The sequence below is a fragment of the Panthera tigris genome, chromosome A2, assembly GCF_018350195.1.
Source record: "Panthera tigris isolate Pti1 chromosome A2, P.tigris_Pti1_mat1.1, whole genome shotgun sequence".
Lineage (NCBI taxonomy): Eukaryota > Metazoa > Chordata > Mammalia > Carnivora > Felidae > Panthera > Panthera tigris.
The window spans coordinates 13,280,925-13,304,939 of NC_056661.1; the positions used below are offsets into that span (position 1 = coordinate 13,280,925).

At 56.3% G+C, this 24,015-nt stretch overlaps 2 protein-coding genes across 4 annotated transcripts; one reads left to right on the top strand and one right to left on the bottom strand.

Annotated features, from left to right (window-relative positions):
• The first annotated feature begins 2,513 nt into the window (after positions 1–2,513).
• On the top strand, positions 2,514–18,565 carry B3GNT3 (UDP-GlcNAc:betaGal beta-1,3-N-acetylglucosaminyltransferase 3). Of its 3 annotated transcripts, none has more exons than XM_042978550.1 (4): positions 2,514–2,719; positions 12,802–12,851; positions 14,949–15,547; positions 17,160–18,565. In XM_042978550.1, exons 3-4 carry the CDS (start codon positions 14,969–14,971, stop codon positions 17,709–17,711), a joined length of 1,131 nt encoding a protein of 376 aa, XP_042834484.1. In that variant the 5' UTR covers positions 2,514–2,719; positions 12,802–12,851; positions 14,949–14,968; the 3' UTR covers positions 17,712–18,565. The 3 variants fall into 3 exon arrangements, with proteins under 3 accessions (XP_042834484.1, XP_042834485.1, XP_042834486.1); XM_042978551.1 differs by having other exon boundaries at positions 2,526–2,574; XM_042978552.1 differs by lacking the exons at positions 2,514–2,719; positions 12,802–12,851 and adding exons at positions 12,858–13,080; positions 13,578–13,582.
• A 2,551-nt stretch (positions 18,566–21,116) lies between these two features.
• On the bottom strand, positions 21,117–22,766 carry INSL3 (insulin like 3). The gene is made up of 2 exons (XM_042978553.1): positions 22,542–22,766; positions 21,117–21,718 (listed from the first exon to the last, which is right to left on the bottom strand). The coding sequence occupies exons 1-2, from the start codon at positions 22,732–22,734 to the stop codon at positions 21,516–21,518; spliced, it is 396 nt and encodes a 131-aa protein (XP_042834487.1). The 5' UTR covers positions 22,735–22,766; the 3' UTR covers positions 21,117–21,515.
• Positions 22,767–24,015: the final 1,249 nt, after the last annotated feature.

Here is a 24,015-nt window from a genome sequence, read left to right on the forward strand (position 1 = left end):
CCTCAACAGCCCAGTTTCAACAGGAATAGCCCAGTTCCAGAAGGAATCAGAACAAAGGCCAGTACAGTTCCAATCGGAGCAGCTCAGTTCCGAAAAGGTGGCAGCCCAGAGGCGTCAATTCCAATAGGAACAATCTGGTGCCCGAAAGGATACAGACCAAAGGCCAAATGAGTCCTCTCAGAAAAGACAAAGCCTTAAAACAGATCCTGAATGAAAACCCGGAGAGCTCAAAACACACAGATGGCAGAGCTTAAAATCCAGGAGAGACTTAACCTCCATGGTTGGGAAGAAAGTATTAGGGCTCCGTTGGCTCTGTGGGTTCTGGCACCTCTTTGCCAACCAGCCTCAGGATTGTTGGGGTGGGGGTGGGGTTCTTCTCTGGATCCCACCTGTGATCACCAAATAATGTTAATCTTAAAAATAGGGGCGCCTGGGTGATTCAGGTCGCTGAACATCGGCCTCTTGATCTCAGCCCACTTCATGACCGCAGGGTCCTGGGAGCAAGCCCCGTGTTGGTCTCTGTGCTGAGCATGGAGACTGCTTGGAAGTCTCTCTCTTTCTCTCTCTCCCTGTCTCCCTCTGCCCCGCTCTCTCTCTCTCTCTTAAAAATAATAATTTTTAAAAATAAAATAAAAATTAAACAGCTGGTTAGTTTACCAGCAAAATGGATTTATTCGAGAAGAGCAGAGAAACCACAACTTGGGCCAAGCAAGCTCTGGCATAACTATGGGCATGTCAAAAAACAAAGGAGAGGAGGAACAGTTGTTTTATGGAGAAGGAGTTAGTTGGGAGGGGTTGTTTTGAACTAAAGCCCATTGGAGAAAAGCAGAAGTTCAGGGTGATTGACGGCATTTACTGGCTGAGTTTGACACGTTTACTGGCCGAGGGCCAGAGGTCATTGATCTCTTACGGGGAAATGCAAAAGTCTACCTTTTCCCCTTTAGGGCCTGCCATTGATAATTCTTCCCTCTTGATGGCTCTTCTGTTGGATCTGTAATTGACAATTCTTCCTGCAATTGACAGTTGAGTGGTATGGCTCCCCCTTCCCAAGTCGACTTGAGCGAGGTTTCCCTTTATTAACTTTCACAGAATAGACACTGTGTCCATCCACTGGTCTGTTGATGGACTCTGGAGTTGTTTCCACCTCTTGGCTACCGTGAATAGTCCTGCTAGGGACATACATGTACGAGGATTTGCTTGAACACCGGTTTGCAGTTCTCTTGGGTAGCTACCTACCAGGAGAACTGCTTGAGTGATGAGATACTTCCTTCTGGGTGCAACGTGAACCCAGGCCCTCCAGCACCCTCATCTGCCCGGGAAGATTATGGAGTCACTCCTGCTGTCTCCAGGCTTCTACCTTCAGACCTGGCAGGCCTCAGTTTCCTGCAGCCATTGGGGCTGGGCGTGCCTGAGCTGACTTCCTCCACCGCGAGTCTGAACCCAAGATTACACCTAAGTAAGTTTCCAGGGCAAGGGATGCAGGAAGTGTCTGTTGCAGAGGGGATGGGAGGGGCTGCTCCCTCCAGAACAGGCACCTGATGCCAGCTCCTTGTGCGGCCCATGAATTCAGAAAACCCAAGGGACCCCATAAGGTAAAAGCAAGGAACCTAAACTGAAACCTGAGCTGACGCTCCCCACCCCCAACCCTGGGGGGGGGGGGGCGGGGAGAATTGACCTCAAAAGGCTCCAAAGTTACAGCATTTTTCCTAGCAAGAAAGTGTGGGTGGGCACCCAGTGCAGCATGAAATGCCCACGTTTGGTGCAGTGACATTTGATGCAATGGCCCTTCATACCCGCAGTGTATGGAGGTGACGCACGTGCTCTGTGTTGACCCTGCTCCCCAGACGTCTCCCAACTAAAGGAGCCAGGGCTTAGTTCCTCCATTTTCCGCGGCAGGAAACTGAGGCACACCCACCCAGGACGCGCCCCCCTTTCCTCCTTGGGGCGGGGAGGCAGGGGGTGACTCGAACCATCACCTGCTTCACACCTACGGAACTGGTTCTCCCCCAAACCAGAGCTCCCGACCGCAACGTGTCAAGACTAGAAATTTCAGACGCGGCGTGAGGCAGGATTCGGATCTTTACCAACCCCAACCGCAAGAACCTTCAAATCCGACTTCCAACTTCCAGAACCTCTCCCATCCCGAGGGCTGTGGGTTCAGGACAGGCTTTCGGGTTGCGGAGTCTTCAAACCCCTTGCAGAGATCCGAGGAGCCCCTGGGCTCAACCTGCTTTGCTGTCGCCCTTTCAATCATCTCTTCATCGAACACAGGGTGGATCAACCCTGCACGGGGCCCCGTGCCAGGGGCTGGGAAGGCGCTGCTTGCACACCTCCGGGCCGCGGGGAGCTCACTCTCTGGCTGACGGGGGCGGGTGGGGGGAGGGCGGGACCCAATTGGGGTTGAGAGCCCCGAGGGGGCGCGGAGGAGGTGGTAGAGGAAGGTTGCGGTGGGAGCCGGCAGGCAGAGGTGAAGGGGCGGGGTCGGGGGGGGAAGAAGGGAGGGGCCGGCGGGGTGAATTTCTACTGGGCTATTAAGCAGCTCGGCCAGGCGCGGAGAGGGGAGCCTGGAGGGAGGTGAGGCTGGGAGGAGGCGGGAAGGAATTAAACCTGGGGGGGGCGGACGGAGGAAGGTAGGCGGAGGCTCGCGCGCAGGTGAAGCTCTCCCTCCTGCTCGCAGCGCAGAGGAGCCAAGAGGTCAGAGGCTGGACCGTGGTCCGGGGTGAGTGTTGGGGGCCCCTGAAGACCTGGCGGACCTCCGGGGTGGGGAGAGGAGAAGTCGGGGCTCTAGGGAAGCCCAGGCAGGACCCTGGGGTCGGGTCTCCACCGCGCTTACCCTCAAGATGCCGGGAGATCCCGGAGCCCCAGGTCTCAATGACTCCGCGGCCCTCACCCATCGGTGATCGTCGTCGCCGGCATCTCCAAGACCGGCTCGAGCCTGGCGGGCAAGGAAGCCTCTCCTGGCACTGTCCCGTCGCAGCTCTGGACATAGGGAGGCGTCCCTGGACCCCTGTTCCCACTCCCCAGCGCCCACTTCCCAGGAAAGGGCTGAATCGGAATGGAGAAGTGGAGGGCGCTCTTCAGGCTCCGGCTGTTACTCTTAACTGTCGTCGTTTGTGTCGAGATTGTTGGCGCACTGATAGGGTCTGGCAGGAACAGCACCCTGGTGCCCAGGCTGGGGTTTTTATTGTTTCCTGAGGGAACCACCGCTGACCGCCAACCTTCCCAGGCGCTGGGGACCTCAGCTCACGGCTCCCTCTGGGGTTCCCATCCCTCTCTGTTCGGCCAATGCCTCGCTCGGTGGCCTGGGCAGGGTGCCCTGGTTTTTGAACGCACCTCAGTGTCACCTCCCTGACTGACTAGGACAATGACTCAGCTTCCATCTGGTTGCCCAAGATGTCCGGCCAGCGGCAGTTTTTATGACGGGGGGCCCCCCTGACCCCTGGGGGACCTCAAGAGAGTGACTTTGGGTCTCTGAGTTTCCGTTCCCCTATGTGTCAAGGTGGGGCGGGTTGGAGGGGACTGTGGGGGAGGGTCAAGTACGTGGGCTCGCACTGCCACCGTGGAGTGAGTGGACGTCCAGGGGAAGCCAGCTGTCACTATATTAAGTATTACTGTATCATTAGCCACCCTTCCAGGTTCCCCGGGGGTGCGAGTTTTTTTATGGCCATTTTTCAGATGGGGAAACTGAGCTCTCCCACTTTCCCACACACACACCCCCCCCCAGAGCCTCCTGTAGTCCAGCTTTGGGGCCAGCCCTGGGGCTACGGCCTCCTCGCACCGCCCTGCGGGTTCCTAAGGCGGCCACCCGGCCAAGCAAGGGCTGAGGAGTCTAGAGAAAGAGGTGTGGACCCTGCGTCGGGCAACGGGGGCCCCACTCAACCCAAGTGAGAGGATTCCTTTCCCTTTCTCCCTCACCCGTCCGGTGTGGCAATTCCTTCCAGGTGCCCTGGGTGTGGGGGAACCAAGGAGGGGCCTCGAAACGTCCCTTCTCCAGGCCAGAGCTTGAGGGATTCAGACAGGCTTCCTTGGCCCAGGAACCCCAGGGCTGGGCTAGGTGAGCCTTGGAGGAGGAGGGAAGGTGTTACTGGACGCCTTCTCTTCCTGCCACTGCCTCTGAGGCCCAGAGTGGGACAGTGACTTGTCCCCCCACCCCCCCATGAATCAAGATGGCTACCCACTGTGATCCGGCCCCCTGATGGGAGTGTGGCTCAGCTTGATCCCCATCACGGGGAGCTCACTACCAGCACAGCAAACTAAAGGAAGCCTCATCAGGCAGGGATTGAGGTCCCACGTGACCTTCCTTGGATGAGGGCTCTGTGCCTCAGTTTCCCTATCCATAAAAAACCAGGCCAACAAAGCCCTCCCTGCCAGTCGCAGGTGTGGTGGGTGGAGAGCAGGTGGTCCCAATGGGACCACACACAGGGCTTAAGAGGTGTTAACAGGTGTTAACTCTAATCCTGACCGAAGGAGGGCATGAAGGTGTGGGGGGCTTTCGGGAGGCCCCCAGAGGAAGGTCCCATGAGACCTCGATGCCTCCATCTAGGAAACAAGCCCAAGGATGTCCTTTGAGGCTCGGCTGGGGCAGGGCCGGCATTTAGTTCGAGGCCGCAGGTCCCCACCTGGCCCATCCCACGTACCCTGAGCAGTTTCTGAGGTGGGCTCTCCCAGGTCACCTCCTCCACGGAGCCATCCTCGACGAGCCCTTTTTTCCTGCCTACCCCCCCCCCCCCCCCCCGCCTTCTGCTTACAAAAATAACTTCTACTTCTTGCAAAAAGGCACCGGTCCATCATTACTGGGAGGCCTAGCTGGTATGAAATCAGTGATCAGGGTCCAGCGGATCAGGGTTCAAATCCTAGCAACCACTCTTGGCCTTGGTTGGCCGTGTGACCTCTGGTGGGGGGCGGGGGGTGAGGGCTCCCTTTCTGGGCCCAGCTCAGCCACCTGGGAACTGGAGATTAGGTCTGCCTGGAAGGTAGTTCACGGGCTTCACAAGGACAGTCACAGGGATCACGCCCAGGCCGGGGCCTCACGCCCTCTCCTGCAAATACCCTGAGTCCCACCCTTGAGTCTCTTCCAGGAACTTCTCTAGAAAGCTGTCGCATTCACTGCTTTTCTGCCCCTGATTCACACATCAGCTCCGTGAGCACGGGCGTTTCTTGCAGTCATCTTGGCCGCGTGCCCAGAACGTATACCAAGGGCATGGCACACACTAGGTGCTCGGCGCTGGCTCAGCAGTCACAGCGTGTACATGACAACGGTCACCGACGCTGATGTTAACTGGTCCTTGTTGGCGCTTCCTAAATGTGTGGTTTGGCTTACAGCCTGCCTCAGGACCCCGGTCGCCATGCGCACAACTGGGGTTCTCCTGTCACCACCACCCCCCCTGCCCCTCCCCTTGCCTTCTGGAAGTCCCAGAACGTTCCATGCCCTTTTCAGAATCCCAGCTGAGCCTTGTTAAGTACAGCATGAGGAAGACCCCAGTGAGGCCGGTATTCATTCGCCTGCGGGAAGTGAGCCATGGGTTAGCAGCTGACAGCATCCGGCTTTGCAGATGAGGCCCAGAAGGGACCCGCTACCAGCCCCGGGTCCACCGACGGGGCGCCACAGCCGACTTCGGGGGCTGTCGGTCTTCCCGGCTGCTGGGCGAGGGTTTTAGCCCTCACTTCTCTGATTCAGAAACTGAGACCCAGCGACTGGGGCAGGGAGTGGGTCTGTGTCTGACGGGCCCGGAGAGCGGTCCAGGACTCACCGTCTCCGGGCCTCAGTTTCGTCATCGGGAAAGTGGGAGCATCACGCGGGGAATCCCCTTGATTTGATGGGACCCTCCAAGCCCGTGTCAGGCGGGCCCGCCATGGTCTCACAGGAGCAGGCGTCCTGAACGAACGAACGAACGAACGAATGAATGAATGAATGAATGAATTCTGCTGAGTGGTCAGCCCCTTCTGTACTTAGTGTCTCATCAATATTCAGTGAATCCTTAGTATTTAGTGCTGTGCATTTGCGATGAATCGTGGCCACCCAGCGACTGTATATTTTAGTCTCCGGACCCTTCAGTGGCTTGTTCGTGTTCATTGTCATTTGTGTTCATGTTCATTCATGCATCACGCATGCGAACGTGTTCTGTCGTATATTAGAACTCCTGGGTGCTTCCCGCGTATTTAGCCGGTCATTAACGGTTACGAACGTCGGGGTTCATGCTCATTAAACGTATCACGAATATTTCAGCGCTGCGGAGATTTGGCTCTTTAGTGCATTCGTACCTCTTGGTCCTGTCTCTGCTCTACAGGCCCTTGCTAACTCACCGTGACTGAATCGCCGTCGTCCCCCAAGGCCTGTAGGGCAGACGGGGCCGTGGCACCTGTCACGTGCAGCGGGCTTTGGGCTGAAATGAGGCATGAGGAAATTGTTGATATGTGGGCCGTTGTCTTTTTCCCCCGTTCAACAAACAGCCGGTGAGCGTCACATGGGGACACAGCTGTCGGGCGCGAGACACCTGGCCCCACCTCTGGGGCTCCAGGCCGGTTGGGGAGATAAACGGGAGAGAAGTGAGTAGATTTCCCACGTGCAGTGGTGGTGAGAGCGGCAGAGAGAATCAGAGCCGGGGGCAGGGTGTTTTTTAGCTGGGAGGTTGAGGCCCTTCTGAAAAGGCAACATTGAGGGCACCTGGGTGGCTCAGTTGGTTAAGCGTCCCACTTCGGCTCAGGTCATGATCTCGCGTTTTGTGAGTTCAAGTTCCGTATCGGGCTTTGCAGTGACAGCGAGGAACCTGCCTTGGATCCTCTGTTTCCCTGTCTCTCTCTGTACTCGCACGCATGCGCGCTCTCTCTCTCTCTCTCTCTCTCTCTCTCTCTCTCTCAAAGATAAACATTAAAAAAAAATTAGAAGGCAGCATTGGGCTGAGCCTAAAGATCAATGGGGAAAGAGCAGAAGTCCAAGCAGGTGCAAAGGCCCTGTGGCAGGGCTGAAAGAAGCTGACAAGGCTGGTGCGGCTGGAGCAGACCAGGAGGCAATGGTCATTAGGGGCGGGGGAACAGGAGCTGAGAGGTCCCATACCTGGCAGCCACACCCCAGAGGGAGGCTCTTGGATCTTGAAAACGTCGAAACAAGTGGCTTTTCCGAGTACACTAGAAGACGCAGGCTCTGGGTGATGGCGAAATCGCACCAGTGTCTGGAAGGCAAACAGCCAGGAGCAGGATCAGCTGGTCTGGCAGTGAGGCTCCCTGAGAGTCAGCCCAGACGTCACTGCTGTGACTCTGTCCACAGCCACTATGTCTGATCGGCAGGGAAGAAGCATGAAGGAGGCCTTGCCGTGGGCAAGCAGTGGAAAGATGTGCTCATCCATCAAATACCTGCTGGGCCTTCCTGGTTTACTTGCCATCGTGTCCCCACAGCTCTTGGCTGGACACCACACCGAAGTCAGCCCCTGCCCCAGAACATCCCATGGGAAAGGCTCCCAGGCTTTGTACAGTCTGTTCCTCCCGATCCTTCTCCGTCTCCCATGGGCTTTACCCATCGATGACTCCCTTCATCGTCTTTCCTGAATCCACTCCCCTCCCTGCACCTCGCTGACCAGCCCCTGTCCAGGCCCCCAGATTCTTCTGCCTGGTTGCTGCCTGGCCTCTACTCCTGCCTGACTGTCCTTATCCCCTCCGAAGCCACAGGGGGCTTCTTAAAAGCATAAATCGATCTTTTCCCTCTCCTGCTCAACACCCCCTCCGTGGCTCCCATTGCCCCTCACATGTGCCAACGTAAGAGGTTCTTCGTGGCCTGCCCCATTTCCCCCCACCCTCCCCCTGGCATGGTCTGACAACCCACCATCATCTCCCTCCTTGTCGCCCTGTTCCAGCCACAGGGCCTCCCTCTGTCTGCCTTCGGCACCTTACGTTTGGGGTCTGACCCTTTGCGCTTGCTAAGCCCTCAGCCCAAGATGCCCTTCCCCGAAGGCTTTGACCTTTTTATCTTTCCTTATTATCTTTATTATCCTTCAGGAGTTCCCAGGCTGATCAGGTGCCCCACCCATGGGCCCGCCCTTCTTCCACAGTGTTAATCAGGATGCTACTAAACGAATTACCTCCTTCCGGTGTTAACGTCAGAAAAAAAGGGGCTGGTTTAGTTATACCTGTTCATAGGTTTCACTCGCCTGTCTGCACCCAGGGTGGCCCAGCAGCGGAGTGTTGGCTGACCTGGGCTCCGGTTGTCTGTCCTTTGTCAGATGTTTAAGTGCGTGATTCCTTTGACTGATTCTGGAAGGCTCTGAGGTCCGGGTGGGGAATCTCCCAGGAATTCTACATCTCGGGAAGAATAGGATAGACGGACTCCACCCGTCGGAGTCCTGGGCTCCAATTCTGCTTCATGCTGAGTCTCAGTGTCCCCATCTGCAAGCAGGGACTCTAGGGGCACCTAAGGAGCCAGTACAGTGACAAGGTCACTGAGTGGTTACCACACAGCCAGTGTGGTTAAAGCCAAGCCCTTTAACACACAATTCCAAGTGACCTCGTTGAGGGTGGGTGTCGGGGGGCTCAGCACTGCCTCGTCCAAAGGGACGTGGCTGGCCAAGGTCAATTCGGGGCTGAGGTTCAGCAACGAATCGGGCTTTCCCACTCCTTATTCGCATACCCTCTGTGGCTTCCCCCGACCTCCGGGAGATAGCCCACTTCTCAATCTGGCATTCAAGGTCTTTACAGGGTCTGGCCCCACTCCCTAGCCTCGGAAATCACCCCCTCTCCAAATTTTGCTTTTCAGCAAAATAAACCACAGACGATACCTTGAATAGGCCTGTTTTCTTTCCCTTCCGTGCCTTTCTGTTTGCTCTTTCCTCTACCTGAATTCCCCTCGGTGAGCTCCTATGCATCCTTCAAAGCCTTAGCTTCAATATCCTGGTCCCTTCTTCTGGCCCCAGGCCTGATCCCACAGGTACCTGGATTTGTCTCCCCCAGATTGGGAGCTTCTGGCGGGGGGGGGCCGGGCCCAGGGTTGAGGCTTCTCAGGTTCCCCAGACCTATTTGTTGAATGAATGAAAGAATGCGTGGACGAACGAACGGTTTTCATATTATCGGTTTTTTGGGGATAAGAGCTGCTGAGACCCTTCTCAGGACTGAAGGACCTGGAGACAAAGCAGGTTGTTTCTGTGGTGACATGAGGTACCCACTGGGCCACCCTGGGATAACTGTGAGCTCCGCCTCCCCATCTATGAAACAGGGGTAGTGATTTCCCCAGGGTTATTCAAAGCCCATGGACTTCACTGAGTTAGCAGCTGTTTGGACTTCTGTAAATCCAGTCATTGTGTACAATGAGGACTGGAGGGGGTGGACAGCAGGGTCTTGGGTAGGGGTCAGGGAATGGGACCCAGGCCTGCAAGGAGTTTCTTTCTCACCAGCTACCTGGCCCACCCAGCAACAGGCTGCTGCCCAGTAGCTTGTAGGAAGTAATAACCAAACCCACAAGGACGGATCCCTGACTACCTGGGGCACCACCCACAGTGGCACCCAGCGAGGTTTACTAGACCAGTAAATCTGCGCTCTCAGCCTTGCTGACAGGGAGGCCCAGAAGTTCTTTCCTCTGCCTTGGTGGATGGTAAAAGGAAGGGGGTCTTGGATGCATTAATGGAGGTCTATTATAGGGAGGAGGGGAAGTGGGTCTCCCTCCTCTGCCTCGAACTTGAGCTCTCAGACCCTAATCAGGAACCTCATGGGGGCTGGGCTGGTAGGATAAAGTAGCAGAATCCTTCCGTTTAATTTTTTTTTTTTTTTTAGTGTTTATTTTTGAGAGAGAGAGAGAGAGAGAGAGAGAGACTGAGTATGCGTGGGGGAGGGGCAGAGAAAGAGGGAGACACAGCATCCTAAGCAGGCTCCAGGCTCTGAGCTTATCAGCACAGAGCTAGATGCAGGGCTCAAACTCACAAGCCTTGAATCATGACCTGAGCTGAAGTCGGACGCTTAACTGACTGAGCCACCCAGGCGCCCCAGAATCCCTCCATTGAGAGAAACCTTAGACCTGGGGAGAAAAAATGGGGAATGCGGGTGGCTGTCGGTTAAGTGTCCGACTCTCGGTTTCGGCTCAGGTCACGAGCTCACCGATGATGAGTTTGAGCCCTGCTTGGGATTCTCTCCGTCTCCCTCTCTCTGTACCTCCCCTGCTTGTGCTCAGTCTGTCTCAAAAATAAACAAACTTAGAAAAAATAACAGTAGAGCGCAAAACTCCTCCGTATGATGAATTTGTATAAAAACCCAGCGCCAGGTTCTGTGTTCCACCCTGATTCTCCACTTCTAATCTTCCCTCATTGTGAGTTCTGTATTCTGGGTTTCTCTCGGTTTAGACCAGGATATCTCAGCCTTGACAATGTTAACATACCTGCGGCTGGATTATCCTGAGGCGCAGGATGTTAATTGCAGCAGCATCCCGGCTTCCACCCACTTAATGCCATTAACAGCGCCATACCTCCACCCTTTGCAAATGGTGACGGCCAGGAATGTCTCCAGATGTTGCCAAGTGTATCCTGGGGACAGAACCACCTGTTTGAAAATCCCTGATTTCAGCTCTAAACTGCAGATGGCGGGGTTGGGGTGGGGGGTGGGGGTGCACCTGGGTGGCTCAGTCGGTTAAATGTCCGATTTCAGCTCAGGTCATGATCTCCCCATTAGTGGGTTCGAGCCCCGTGTCGGGCTCTGCGCTGACAGCTCAGAGCCTGGAGCCTGCTTTGGATTCTGTGTCTCCCTCGCTCTCTCTGCCCCTCCCCCACTCGCACTCTGTCGCTGTCTTTTGGAAATAAATAAATGTTAAAAAAAAATTTTTTTTAAATAAAAAAATAAAGTAAAAATAAACTGCAGGTGGGGAAAGGGGTGAATCACTTTCTAAGATTTTATGGGTCCCTAAGGAGAGTGTCTCTTGCCCAGGAGATAGGTTCTGAGGCGTGCAGTCGTGTTCCAGGATCTGTGGGTCTCCGGCCGCAGGGGCGGCCCAGGAGGACATTGTGGCGTTTCTAGTCTGATTTCCTTTCTGATGACATGGGCTTTCTGTTACAGCTCGTGAGGTTTTGTCTTGTTTTTTTCTATCCTTTTTCTGTTTAAAATTTATTTATTTATTTTAGAGAGAGAGAGTGAGCGAGCATGAGCAGGGGAGGGAGAGAGAGAAAGGGAGAGAGAGCATCCCAAGCAAGGTCCGCAGTCTCGGTGCAGAGCCTGACTCGGACCTCAAACTCACGAGCCACGAGATCGTGACCTGAGCAGAAACCAAGAGTCAGAGGCTCAACCCACTGAGCCACCCAGGCGCCCGTTTTCTATCCTTGTAGCTCGGGGTTTGCCTGGGAACCACACCTTTCCCATCGTCCATCCTAAACTCAGGCCTCTCTTCAGTTCGGGAAAATGTCCTTCCGGGATTCCATTCACTCTTGGACCTCATCCATCGGTGCCTGGTTTTATCCCAAGGTTATTTGCCTTTTTGGATCTCCCAGACCTGCCCTCCAGCAGCCTAACCACCACCCACCCCGCCCCCCCCAGGCCTGGCAGCCAAGCTGGAATGTCGCAGCGACAAGACAGGCCCTATGCCACCCGCGGACAGGGTCCTGAAGCTGCTGAGGCTCTGCCAGCTCCGTGCACCTGCCCTTCCCTCCCCTGGGACCTTGCCCCCAGACCTCAGCCACCCTGGCTCTTCTGTGCCACTCGCATCCAGCTGGCATGCCCGCCAGACCTCAAAAGCCACACCTGCCACCAGGCCCCATTTCCTCCTGTGCCTTTTGTCACCTCGTGTCATTTCAGTGAGGTTTTAATTTGGCGTTTGTTCGCCCTCAAGAGCGAGGGTTCCATAGTGGAGACGGTTAGGTACCCCGTGCCTGTGGAAATCCAGTGTTCATTCGTTCCTCGTCCGTTCAGCACCCATTTAGCGCCTATTGCACACCAAGCACAGTTCTGGGGGCTGGGAATAAGATGGTGACCGAGACAGGAGCTCATGTTCTGGTGGCCGGAGATGGATGAGAAACCATATATATACTTTTTAATGTTTGGCTTGATTTTTGAGAGAGAGAGCGTGAGTGGGGGAGGGGCAGAGAGAGAGAGAGAGGGAGGGAGACACAGAATCCGAAGCAGGCTCCGGACTCCGAGCTGTTGGCACAGAGCCCGAGGCGGGGCTCGAACCCACGCACCGCGAGATCACGATCATGACCTGAGCCGAAGTCGGACGCTGAACGGACCGAGCCCCCCGGGGGGGCCCTGAGAAACAACACATTTTTCAAGTTTCATCATATATTTTAGGAGATGTAAAGTGCCGTGGAAGAAAAAAAAAAGTAGAACAGGGTCGGGGACCAGGGCTGCTAGTGAGATAGTGTGTCCTGAGGAGGGCACGTTGGAGCAAAGACCAGAAAGGTGTGAGGGAGGGAACCATGTGCACGTCTGGGGAAGAGTATTCCAGGCAGAGGGAATGATCTGTGCAGAAATCCTGATGCAGGATCAGGCCCAGCGTGTTTGAGGTTAAAACCCCCACAAAAACACTCTTACGTGGGGTTAATTCTCCCCGTTTTACATGGAGGCTCAGAGAGGGCAGGCTTCTTTTCCAAAGTCACACAGCAGAGCCTGTGGGGGAAGATCTGAGCCCTGTTTCCGGGAGACATCTGGCCGGAGAGGCTTGGCCGGGCAGTGTGCAGACACATTAGGGAAATGGCCTCGTGGATCCAGGAGGAAGGCACCCTTCCCGGCTCTAGACGGAAATGGGAAGCCGCTCTCTTTTTTTGCTTCCAGGCCACAGCCGGGTGGGGTCGCTTGGGGCAGGGGGAGCCTTCCGGAATCCACTGACTGCCTCACGTTTTCCAGGTGCCGGTGGGCAGAACAAAGAGACCCCAGAACAGCACAGGCAGCCTGAGGTAAGTCCTGAGGTCCACGTAGTCATTCAACAAACACTCGCTGAATGCCCACCAGGTGCCAGGTGCTGGGAGCTCCCTTCATGCTTGCACAGTCCTGTGAGTTGGAGGTGGCTCAGATGTCCCCTTTTATAACTGAGGAAATCGAGGCCCAGGGTATAGAGGACGCACGGGGAGTGATGGCAGCGGGATTGAAACCCAGGAGTGGGGCTCTGGAGTCTGTCCCTCTGGGGTGAGTCAAAACGACACGCATCAGGGGCGCCTGGGTGACGCAGTCGGTTAAGCGTCCGACTTCAGCCAGGTCACGATCTCGGGTCCGTGAGTTCGAGCCCCGCGTCAGGCTCTGGGCTGACGGCTCGGAGCCTGGAGCCTGCTTCGGATTCTGTGTCTCCCTCTCTCTCTGCCCCTCCCCCGTTCATGCTCTGTCTCTCTCTGTCCCAAAAATAAATAAAAAACGTTGAAAAAAAAAAAATTAAAAAAAAAAAACAAAAAAAAAAAACGACACGCATCTGACAATGGGTGAGTCCTGCCTGGGGTCTCATCCAGTAGGTTCATGCTGCGCCGGAAAACCTTCACATTTAGGACTGAAAAACACTACAGACACTACCTCTCCAGACGAAAGGACATTAAGGGAATCCAGGGAAGCCCGGGAAAGGGATCTGGAAGGGAGACCGAGGGCTCTGCCTGGATACGGGGAAGGAAGGCTTCTAGGAGGAGGCGACATTAGAGTTGGGGTTTCGAAGGATGAGTCCGAGTTTACCCGAGAGAACCTTCATGAATTTACTTTTATTCATGAATTTATTCATTCAAACACTCCCTGCTTCCCCCATGTGTCTGCCCCCTGCTGGGCAATTCAGGGACCCTCAGGAAGTCACCAGTCTTAGAAAGACAAAGCTAAACACAGACACCCCCGTGGGATCAAGACCGGACCAGAGAGGGGTAGACAGAGCTACAGGTGCCAGATAGAATCAGGAGTGTTCCCGAGGGGTTAAAGAGGGCTTCCCAGGGGCGCCTGGGTGGCTCAGGCGGTTAGGCGTCCGACTTCAGCTCAGGTCACGATCTCGCGGTCCGTGAGTTCGAGCCCCGCGTCGGGCTCTGGGCTGATGGCTCAGAGCCTGGAGCCTGCTTCCGATTCTGTGTCTCCCTCTCTCTCGGCCCCTCCCCTGTTCATGCTCTGTCTCTCTCTGTCTCAAAAATAAATAAAACGTTAAAAAAAAAAAAATTAAAAAAAAAAAAAGAGGGCCTCCCAGAGAATGGATCGTTAAAGCTGGGTTATAAAGGAAGAATATGAGTTTGCTGAGGATCGTAGCTTCGTTTGAAACGTGCTGGGCCTGAGGGATCTGTGGGGAGCCAGGTGCCATACTCAGGTCACAGGACCATTAAAAATAGTCCAGGGGCGCCTGGGTGGCTCAGTCAGGTAAGCGTCCGACTTCAGCTCAGGTCACGATCTCACAGTTGACAAGTTCAAGCCCCATGTCAGGCTCTGTGCTGACAGCTCAGAGCCCAGAGCCTGCTTTGGATTCTGTGTATGTGTGTCTCTCTCTCTGCCCTTCCCCCCCCTCATGCTCTGTCTCAAAACTAAACGTTAAAAAAAATTACGATGAATTAAATAAATAAACATTAAAAAAATAGAGTCTAGAGAATGTCGGTGATGGTGTGTATCAGAACGCTAGAAGCTCGGAGCTTCCTAGTGGGGCAAGTGAAAAGGGAAGCAGGAAGCATCCTCATAGCTCTCAACTGATAAAGAGGGAATTCTTTGGGTTTCTGGGCCATTTCTGAGGCAGGGACGTGAGGAAAACCAGGTCAAAAGCGGGGGGGGATTCCGGGCACACCGAGCCTGGGAGGCTCACCTTGGCATCTCCAGGCCTCGGTTTTGTCTGTAAGGATTTAATCCCCCGCAGGGCCTGGGTACCTGTCAGAGCCAACGTGGGTTGAGGGGCGGGAGGAGGTGTGGGGTGTGGGGGGGATAGGAGAGGGTGCGTTTCGATATCGTACCAACCGGAGCGACTGTAGGGCTGCACCCAGGTGTTGGGGTCCACAGGTACCTCAGGGAAGGCGCTTGACCCGTCTGGTATCTTCGGTGCCTGTTACTCTTAACAGGAACCACCAGGCCGGCCAGGATGAGATGTTCTCGGCCCCGCAGCACAGAGGTGGCCCTGCCTGTAGCTCTGAGCATCGTCACCCTCTTCTTCTTCAGTCTGTACATGTCATCGCCCGCCTTCCAGAGCCTGAAGGAGCCCCAGGACAACCCCGTGGCCCTGACCTGGCCCTCTCTACCCTCTCGGCCCGCCCCGCGCCCCCCGCCCGCCCCCTGCGGGGCCAACGCCTCCGTGGCCACCCTGCCCAACTTCGAGGGGCAGCCACAGCAGGTGCGTGACTTCCTGCTGTACAGGCACTGCCGTGACTTCCCGCTGCTGCAGGACGTGCCCCTGGGCAAGTGCGCGCCGCCCGTCTTCCTGCTGCTGGTGATCAAATCCTCGCCCAGGAATTACGAGCGGCGGGAGCTAGTGCGGCGCACTTGGGGCCGCGAGCGCCAGGTGCGGGGTGTCCAGCTGCGCCGCCTCTTCCTGGTGGGGACGGCCCCTAACCCCCTGGAGGCTCGCAAGGTCAACCGGCTGCTGGCGCTGGAGGCACAGGCGCACGGCGACATCCTGCAGTGGGACTTCCATGACTCCTTCTTCAACCTCACGCTCAAACAGGTGAGCCCGCGGGGAGTCACCTGATGAGGGCCCCCCCCTCCTCCCTGCCCCCTCACCACCGCCTCCTCTGAGGGGCCCAGGGGCCTCGAAGTCCCCATCCATCCCCCCCACCCCCCCTGCTTTCTTCGCTGCCCTCACGGCGATCGGCGATCGGAGTCGCTAAGGGAGGCGGGGAGAAAGGGCAGGGTGACCCGATGTACAAGCCCGGCTGGCTCTCGGAGCCTGATGCCCTAGGTTTGAATTCATGCTCTGCTGCTTATTCGATAATCATTTACCTCTCGGGGCTTCCGTTTCCTCATAGTTATCAAGGAAATGGGATTGCTTGGATCTGCCCACCTCCCTCCCAGGGCTGTTAGGACAATTACAGGAGATGATATTTACAAAGCTTCTAGAGCAGTGCCAGATGTTCAAATGACAAGCGGGGGTTCGGGGCGCCGGACAGAACATCGTGTTGACTTGTTCTGTCTCCCCGTGAGGCCCAGGTCTGTGCCACGGGTGCTCAATAAAGACCTTTTTGGTGGACCAGAACCCACAAGAAGTAGAGAGAACCCTGCCTTGACCCAGATAAGGAATAGCCTTAGGTGAGCCTCCCAGGCTCGGTGTGCCCAGAATCCTCCCCCCTTTTGACCTGGTCTTCCTCACGTCCCTGCCTCAGAAATGGCCCAGAAACCCAAAGAGTTCCCTCTTTATCAGTTGAGAGCTATGAGGATGCTTCCTGCTTCCCTTTTCACTTGCCCCACTAGGAAGCTCCGAGCTTCTAGCATTCTGATACAAACCATCACCGACATTCTCTAGACTAGAATTAGAATGAGATTAGAATTAGAGGCTCTGAGGACCCACCCAGGAGTCGAAGGGGACCCAGTGTAGGTCCCTGCTTACAGTTGGCACAGACGGGTCTGGGCTCAAGACCTTAAGTTGCTACGTATCTGTTGTGTGACCTTGTCCAAGTCACTTTATCTGCAGAGCCTCTATTTCCTCATCTGTAGATGGGGTTGAAGATCACCCCTGCTTGCAGGAGAGACTCCAGGCAGGGCGGTGCCTGGCGTTGCAGCAAAAGTTATTACGGAGGAAACTGAAGCTGAGGCGGTTAGAGGGCCAGAGCCTCTCAACCTGCCACGTTCTTCATTCAAAACACAAAAGCATGTAAAAATGTTAATTTGACAAATCTGAATCCAGTACCTACGAAGCGATGACCCCACACTGGGTGCTCGGGAGATAACAAAGGAGAGACACAGTCCACCCCTACCCCAGGGGAAGCCTAGAGTCTGGTGGGGAAGGTAGATATTAAATAATAGACAGACGAGTAACTATTTACCAGCAGTGCTTGGCCAGGCAGAGTCAGAAGGAGCTACAATAAATGTAAATGTGACAATTTTCCAGCACTTGTTGGCGCTTTACCGAGCATCATCTCCACAGGTCCCCAACGCTCCCGGAGACAGGTCCTCTGATGAGGTCTGTCCGGAAGGTTGGAGACTGAAGCTCAGGGTGGGGCCTCAAACCCATGCCCGGGGACGCAGCCTCGTCTGGGCTCCTTGGGCTGGGCGGCCGGCCAGGACCCACAGCTGATTGCCCCAGCCCTCAAGCTCGTGTGCCCTGTCCGCCTCGCCTTCAGGTGCTCTTCCTACAGTGGCAGGAGACTCGGTGCGCCAATGCCAGCTTCGTGCTCAATGGGGACGATGACGTCTTCGCACACACAGACAACATGGTCTCCTACCTGCAGGACCATAATCCCGACCGCCACCTCTTTGTGGGGCAACTGATCCACGGTGTGGGCCCCGTCCGGGTTCCCTGGAGCAAGTACTATGTGCCAACAGTGGTGACACAGGAGGAGCGGTACCCTCCCTACTGTGGGGGGGGTGGCTTCCTGCTGTCCCGCTTCACGGCCACTGCCCTGCGCCGGGCCGCCTCCACACTGGACCTCTTCCCTATCGATGATGTCTTCCTGGGCATGTGCCTGAAGCAGGAAGGTCTGAAGCCCGCCTCACACAGCGGTATCCGCACAGCTGGCATTGGGGCTCCCTCAGCCCGCATATCCTCCTTTGACCCCTGCTTCTACCGGGAGCTGCTCCTGGTCCATCGCTTCTTGCCATACGAGATGCTACTCATGTGGGACGCCCTGAGCCGACCCAACCTCACCTGTGGCCAGCAGATGCAGGTCTACTGAGGGGGTATCAGAGCCCGCAGCCTCTAGGCTCTGGTCTCCACCCCCCCCCCCACACTGGAAGGGGCTGCATCTTCCTCCCAGGAAGCAGGAAGCTCTGTTCTCCCAAGTGGGCCGGGCACAGCGGAACGCCAGGGCGGGTTTAATGAGCGATTAGTCTAGCTGGCAAACTCCTAGACGTCCTGCAAAACCCACCCGGTCCTCGAACCCATGTTCCGTCATCCTCCCTAGCCTCTCAGCTGAAGGGGGACAATCTCTTCCCAGGGCAGCCAACTGCAGAAGCACTTCTGAGTCAGGGTCCCATTTCCCAGCTCCGACCTTGATCATGGGACGGACCTTCAATGGTGGCCAAGCCCTCCTTGGTAGTAAAGCCACAGTGGTTTAATGGTAGGTGAGTTCCAGCCATGGTTCAAGTTCAGTTGGGAACCCTAGGTCCACATGCAGCTGAAGTGAGAAGTATTTGGCTGGCTGGGAAAGGGGTTTTGTTCCCTCCCTCGGCCTCCCCCCCCCACCCCGGGGTCTCTGCCCGCCTCTGACCTCGGATGGTAGAAGGGGCTGGAGAGCCCGTGAGTGGGACCACCCCCTCCCTGCTCTAATGGTGGAAATGTCGGGCTGAGGAGGCAGACGGCTGTCTGACTCAGGCTATGAGAGCTCAGACTTTCTGGAGTCCCCGAGAGAGCCCAGCTCCCATTTTTGTGCTCCCCCCAAATTCCGGGAATGAGATCAACACACGCACTTACCCCGGTGCCCAGAGAACGGGGCGATTCAAGCCCTTGGATGTCTCTGAGCTCTGGGGACCCAAGACCGGCCCCCACCCCAGTATGTTGGATTGGGGAGATCCAAGCAGAAGAGGGATACCCCCCACCCCAGCCCTGCTGGCTCTGGGCAGATGTCGGGGGGCTTGGACTTTGTAGGCTTCGGAGCTGTGCTTGGGAGGGAGGAAGGGGGTACCTCGGCAGAGTGAGGACTGGGGAGTGGGCCCTCCGGGAATAAAATGTTTTGTGAGGACCTGAGTTTTGGGGGTTTTGTTGTGTTTTTTTTGTTTTGTTTTTAATTTTGATTTTTTTTTAATGTTTATTTATTTTTGAGACAGAGACAGAGCATGAATGGGGGGAGGGTCAGAGAGAGAGGGAGACACAGAGTCTGAAGCAGGCTCCAGGCTCTGAGCTGTCAGCCCAGAGCCCGACGTGGGGCTTGAACTCATGGACCAAGAGATCATGACCTGAGCTGAAGTCAGACACTTAACTGACTGAGCCACCCAGGCGCCCCGGTTTTGTTGTTTTTAAAGCGGTTTGCAAGTTTTAACTGAGACCAGTCTGCGATCTGTACAAGTCACGTTTGCAGTAGAAAACACACCAGCAAAAATGACTTGGATGAACAGGAGCTCCTGTCAACAGGTCTGACGTCATCCTGCCCCTGCTCACGTACCCTTGATGGTTCCCTATCACCCTCCGCTCATGTGACCCCACCCAGACTGGGTCTCACCGCCAGCTGGACAGCACGCCTGGGGGGGGGGGGGGAGGCACAGGGGTGAGACTGCTTCTGGCTGCGGGCCTCCTGCTTCCGGCAAGGCTCTTTCCAAACACCACCCAGCCCCTCTCCTCCCCAGACGCCCCTCCCCTCCCCAGACGCCCCTCCCACTAGGATCGTGGCTCCCTCCCCTCCCCGGACGCCCCTCCCACTAGGATCGTGGCTCCGCTGTCCTCTGTCCCACTTCCTGCTCTCCCTTCTTTAAGGATTTGTGCGCCTCCTATATGCTGCACACCTTGCCCTATATTCCTGCTGCCGGTGCTGTGTTGGCAGATACCCACCCTGTAGTGAGAAAACAAACCTGTGAACAAATAGGAAGTTACCGGAAGTGGTAGGAACTTGGAGAAGTCAAGCAGGTGGACACACAGGGATGGGAAAGAGTATTAGCTGAGAGATCAGGAGACTGGAGCTGGGACCTGCGGAAGGAGGACATGGCCCTGGGAGGAACCGGGAGAAGGGTGTTCTAGGCAGAGGGCACAGCATGTGCAAAGGCCCTGCGGTGGGACAATCCGGAAATGTTCAAGTTGCAGCGAAAAGGCCGTGGCTAGAGGTAGGTGAGTAAGGACGATACAGAGTAAGGAGGGACATGAAGTCACAGGGGCTGGCCACATGGGGACTCGCGGGCTGGGGTGAGGAGAGAGGGTGTTGTTTTGAGAGCGATGGTACCTTTGAGCAATGGAAGGACATGATTGTTTTTTAAGTTTTAAGAAGCCCTATGGCTGCCATAGGGACTGCTGGGAAGGGGGGTGACGGTACCATCCAGGCAAGGGAAGGCAGGCCCGGATGACACAGGGGCTGCAGGGACTTCTAACATGTAAGTCAGACCTCATCCTGCCCCTGCTCACACACCTGTGGCTCCCCATTGCCCCCGGGAGAGAGTCCTGCTCCCCTGCTGCCCCGGATTGAGCAGGATACAGCCCCCCGGAACCTTAGAATATGGCCTTTTTTGGAAATAGGGTCTTTGCAGATATAATTAAGGTAAGGATCCTGGATTAGGAATGGGATGGGCTTCAAATCCAATGAAGGTGTTTTTGTAAGAGAAATGAACACAGACATGGAAAAGAAGGCCACGTGAAGACAGAGACAGAGGGGCTCCCGGGGGCTCAGTCAGTTAACCGTCCGACTCTTGATCTCAGCTCAGGTCGTGATCTCATGAGTTCATGAGTTCAAGCCCCACATCGGGCTCTGGGCTGGCAGTGCAGAGCCTGCTTGGGATTCTCTCTCCCTTTCTCTCTGCCCCTCCCCTTCTCTCTCTCTCTCTCCCTCTCTCAAATAAAAATAAACATCGTTTTTTAAAAAGACAGGGGCACCTGGGTGACTCCATTAAGTGTCCCACTTCGGCTCAGGTCATGGTCTCAAGGTTCATGGGTTCCAGCCTCGCACCGGGCTCTGTACTGATGGCTCAGAGCCCGGAGCCTGCTTCGGATTCTGTGTCTCCTTTTCTCTCTCTGCCCCTCCTCCGCTCGTTCTCTCCCTCTCTCTCAAAACTAAGTAAACATTAAAAAATGAAAAAGAGAGAGAGACAGAGCTTGGAGTCATGCATCTAGAAGCCAGGGAAGGTCAGGGATTGCCAGTAGCCACCAAAAACCAGGAGAGAGACATGAACCGGGTTCTTCCTCAGAGCCTTTTGAACAGAAACCACCCGGCCACACCTTGACTTCTGTCTCTGGCTCCTAGAACTATGAAGGAAGAAATTTCTACTATTTTAAGACTCCCAGTTTCTGCTAATTTGTTATGGCAGATGTAGGGAAGTAAAGACACATGCGACAACTGGATCGCACGTCCCCGTGGGTCCCCGGCTGCCAAGGTAGGACCCACCCACGCAAGGGCTGACCCAGGCTTGTCCCTTTTTTCCTTGAGAAAAATGCAAAAGGCTGCTTCGGATTCTGCAGGAGCTTCATTTATTTACTATTAGGGAGACATCAACGAGGGTCAGGGTCGGTGTCACGGATATGGGGCAGGCGGCGCCTGGGGCTCCTCAGAGGTGAGAACATTTGGCCCTCAGAGTCTGGCATCCCCGTGAAACCAAGGACCCTCCAGGCCAGGGTTGTTGAGGTGCGATTTTTTTTTTTTTTTTTTTTTTTTTTTTTTTTTGCAGTTGGCCCCACAGAGGAAGGTGGCCCAGGGGAGGCGGTGAGTGCTGGGAGGTGATCCGCCCCGTCCTCCCAGATGGGGCTTCATGGTGCTCCAGGAGTCCGCCAGACCCGACCCCTGGGGCGGGGGGGGGGGGGGGGGGGGGGGTGGCTCTGGATCCTCTGAGGCCACACCCAGGCGGGTTCAGTGAGGACACAGAGTCAACAGGTGCTGCCGGGTGCAGCCACTGAGGCAGCAGAAATGTGCAGGGTTGGCGGCGGCTGCCCGGCGGGGGCGGTGACGGCGAGAGGCCTGGGGCAGGGGCTGTGGCACGAGAACCGTTGTGGGGTCCCCGTCGGCCGCCAGCCCGTGGAGATGTCGTCCTTCCAGCCACTGCAGCAGCTCACCTGGGGACGGAGCAGAAATGGACAGGGGACCCTAGAGGACCCCTCCCCAGTACGTGCAGACAGCTGCACGCTCACCTTGTGCTGTGACCCACCAGACACCCAGGATGTGCACAAATAGGGAGCGACTGTTAAGTGCCTGCTGTATACCGAGCACGGACATAATCCCCCATCCAGGTGTGCGCGCTCTCGAGCCGCGCTCACGGGTCCCCGGTTGTGCACGTTTCCACGAGCCACGTACCACACAGACGCGCAGACGCTTCACAAAGCCGGAGACAGCAGAGGTGACATGTGACGTATACGTGTGCACCTGTGACGGCCACACACCCTCGTACCCCTCCCCAGTCTCCCCCTACGGGTGCCCGCCCGCATCTGGGTCGCAAAGACGCACACATCAGGACACACACGTGTGACGCACATGGGCGCCCAAATCTGTTTTCCACCCTCCGCACCAGGGCCCGCAGGAGGATGAGAAGGGCGAGCGCTGGCCTCAGTGCGCAATTCAAGCGGGAGCCTAAACGCTCAACAATGAAGATTAATCCTCTTTTAATGCGCCCCAAATCGCGAAGATCAAAACGCTGGGATTGTAAATAAGGCAGGCTCTGACCGTGCGCTTGTAAGACTCCGCCTCGCTCGCCTCGCACTGATTCCTGCCCGGCAGGGGACGCATCCTTCGCGAATTTGCACACACCGGCGCCGTGGCCAAGTGGACCCCCGGGACGCGCGTTGCAAACCACCCGCCTGCCCCCCGCCCCGACGCCAGCGCCCGCGTGCACCCGCCCCAGCTAGAAACCCCGGAGCGCAATCGTCGCGCGGCTCCACTCACGGTCTCCGCCAGCCGCTCGCCGCCCGTCTCCGGAGGACCAGCGCGGGCCCCCGCACACCCGCACCAGCGCGCGCACCAAGTGGTGGCCGCACAGCTTCTCTGGGGCTTCCGGAGCCGGCGCGGGGCCCAGCGCGAGCGCCAGACCGGTGCCCAGCAGCACCAGTGCCCAGGTGAGTGGGCGGCGGGGGTCCATGGCGGCGGGAGTCCGGCCCCAGCGGGGATCCCTTCTTATAGGCGGCCAGCCAGCCCCAGCTGGGGGACCTTGGTTGGGGGACAGAACGTTCCGCGGCATGGCTCAGGGAGAAGGTCAAGGGTGGGGTGAGTGCAAGTGTAGTGTAAGCCCCAGCAGTTGTGTCCCTCCTCCACTCCCCCCCCCCACCCCAGTAATCTCTGTGCCCCAAGTGGGGCTCGAACTCAAGACCCAGAGATCAAGAGTCACGTGCTCCACCGCCTGAGCCAGGCTTTGGTATAGTACCTGACTTAAACTTTCGATGGCCCATCTTCAAAGGTGGCTATCTGGGGATGCCTGGGTGGCTCAGTCGGTTAAGTGACTTCAGCTCAGGTTATGATCTCACTATTGGTGGGTTCGAGCCCTGCGTGAGGCTCTGTGCTGACAGCTCAGAGCCTGGAGCCTGCTTTGGATTCTGTGTCTCCCTCTCTCTCTCTGCCCCTCCCCAGCTTGTGCACGTGCTCACTCTCTCCCTCTCTCTCTCAAAAATAAACTTAAAAAAAAAAAAAATGATGGCTATCTGGAATAAACCGATTTGCCAGCCACACGACTAGAGAAAGAACCAGGCTGCCTTCCCCCACCCCGTTTCTTCCCCTCCTGGGGCTTTAAATTCCCACTCGTATATTTTGTTTTGTTTTTTAATTTCTTTTTTAAACGTTTATTTATTTTTGAGAGACAGAGAGCGCAAGCCAGGGAGGGGCAGAGAGAGAGGGAGACACAGAATCCGAAGCAGGCTCCGGGCTCTGAGCCGTTAGCACAGAGCCCGATGCGGGGCTCGAACTCACAGACTGCAAGATCACGACCTGGGCCGAAATCAAGAGTTACTTAACCGACTGACCCACCCAGGCGCCACCCCACCCCCGCCCCCGCGCCCCCCACTACTCCTATGTTTTAAGTTTACCAAGAAACAATGAGCCCTGGAAACCCTGGGCTCCCATCCTGGACCCAATAAGAGCAGAGGCCCGGCCAGTGAACAAGCAGCTCTGTCTTGGTCCCCCCCTCGCCCCTTTCACTATGTGGCCCTGGGGGCGCTGGGTGATCTCCAGGTCTGGTAAGTGAGAAACCTTTATTTTTTTTCAGTTTCCCGATGGGTGTCCGGCAGAAGGGCGTCTTGTAAGCAGAACCACAAAGGCCAGTCCAACCACGACACTAGTCATCGATCAGCTGAGCCCTAACTAGTGCAAAATACCCCCTCATTTCCTATGCGTGAGCCCCACTCTCCTTCGTGATGGTGTCTGGGGAGGA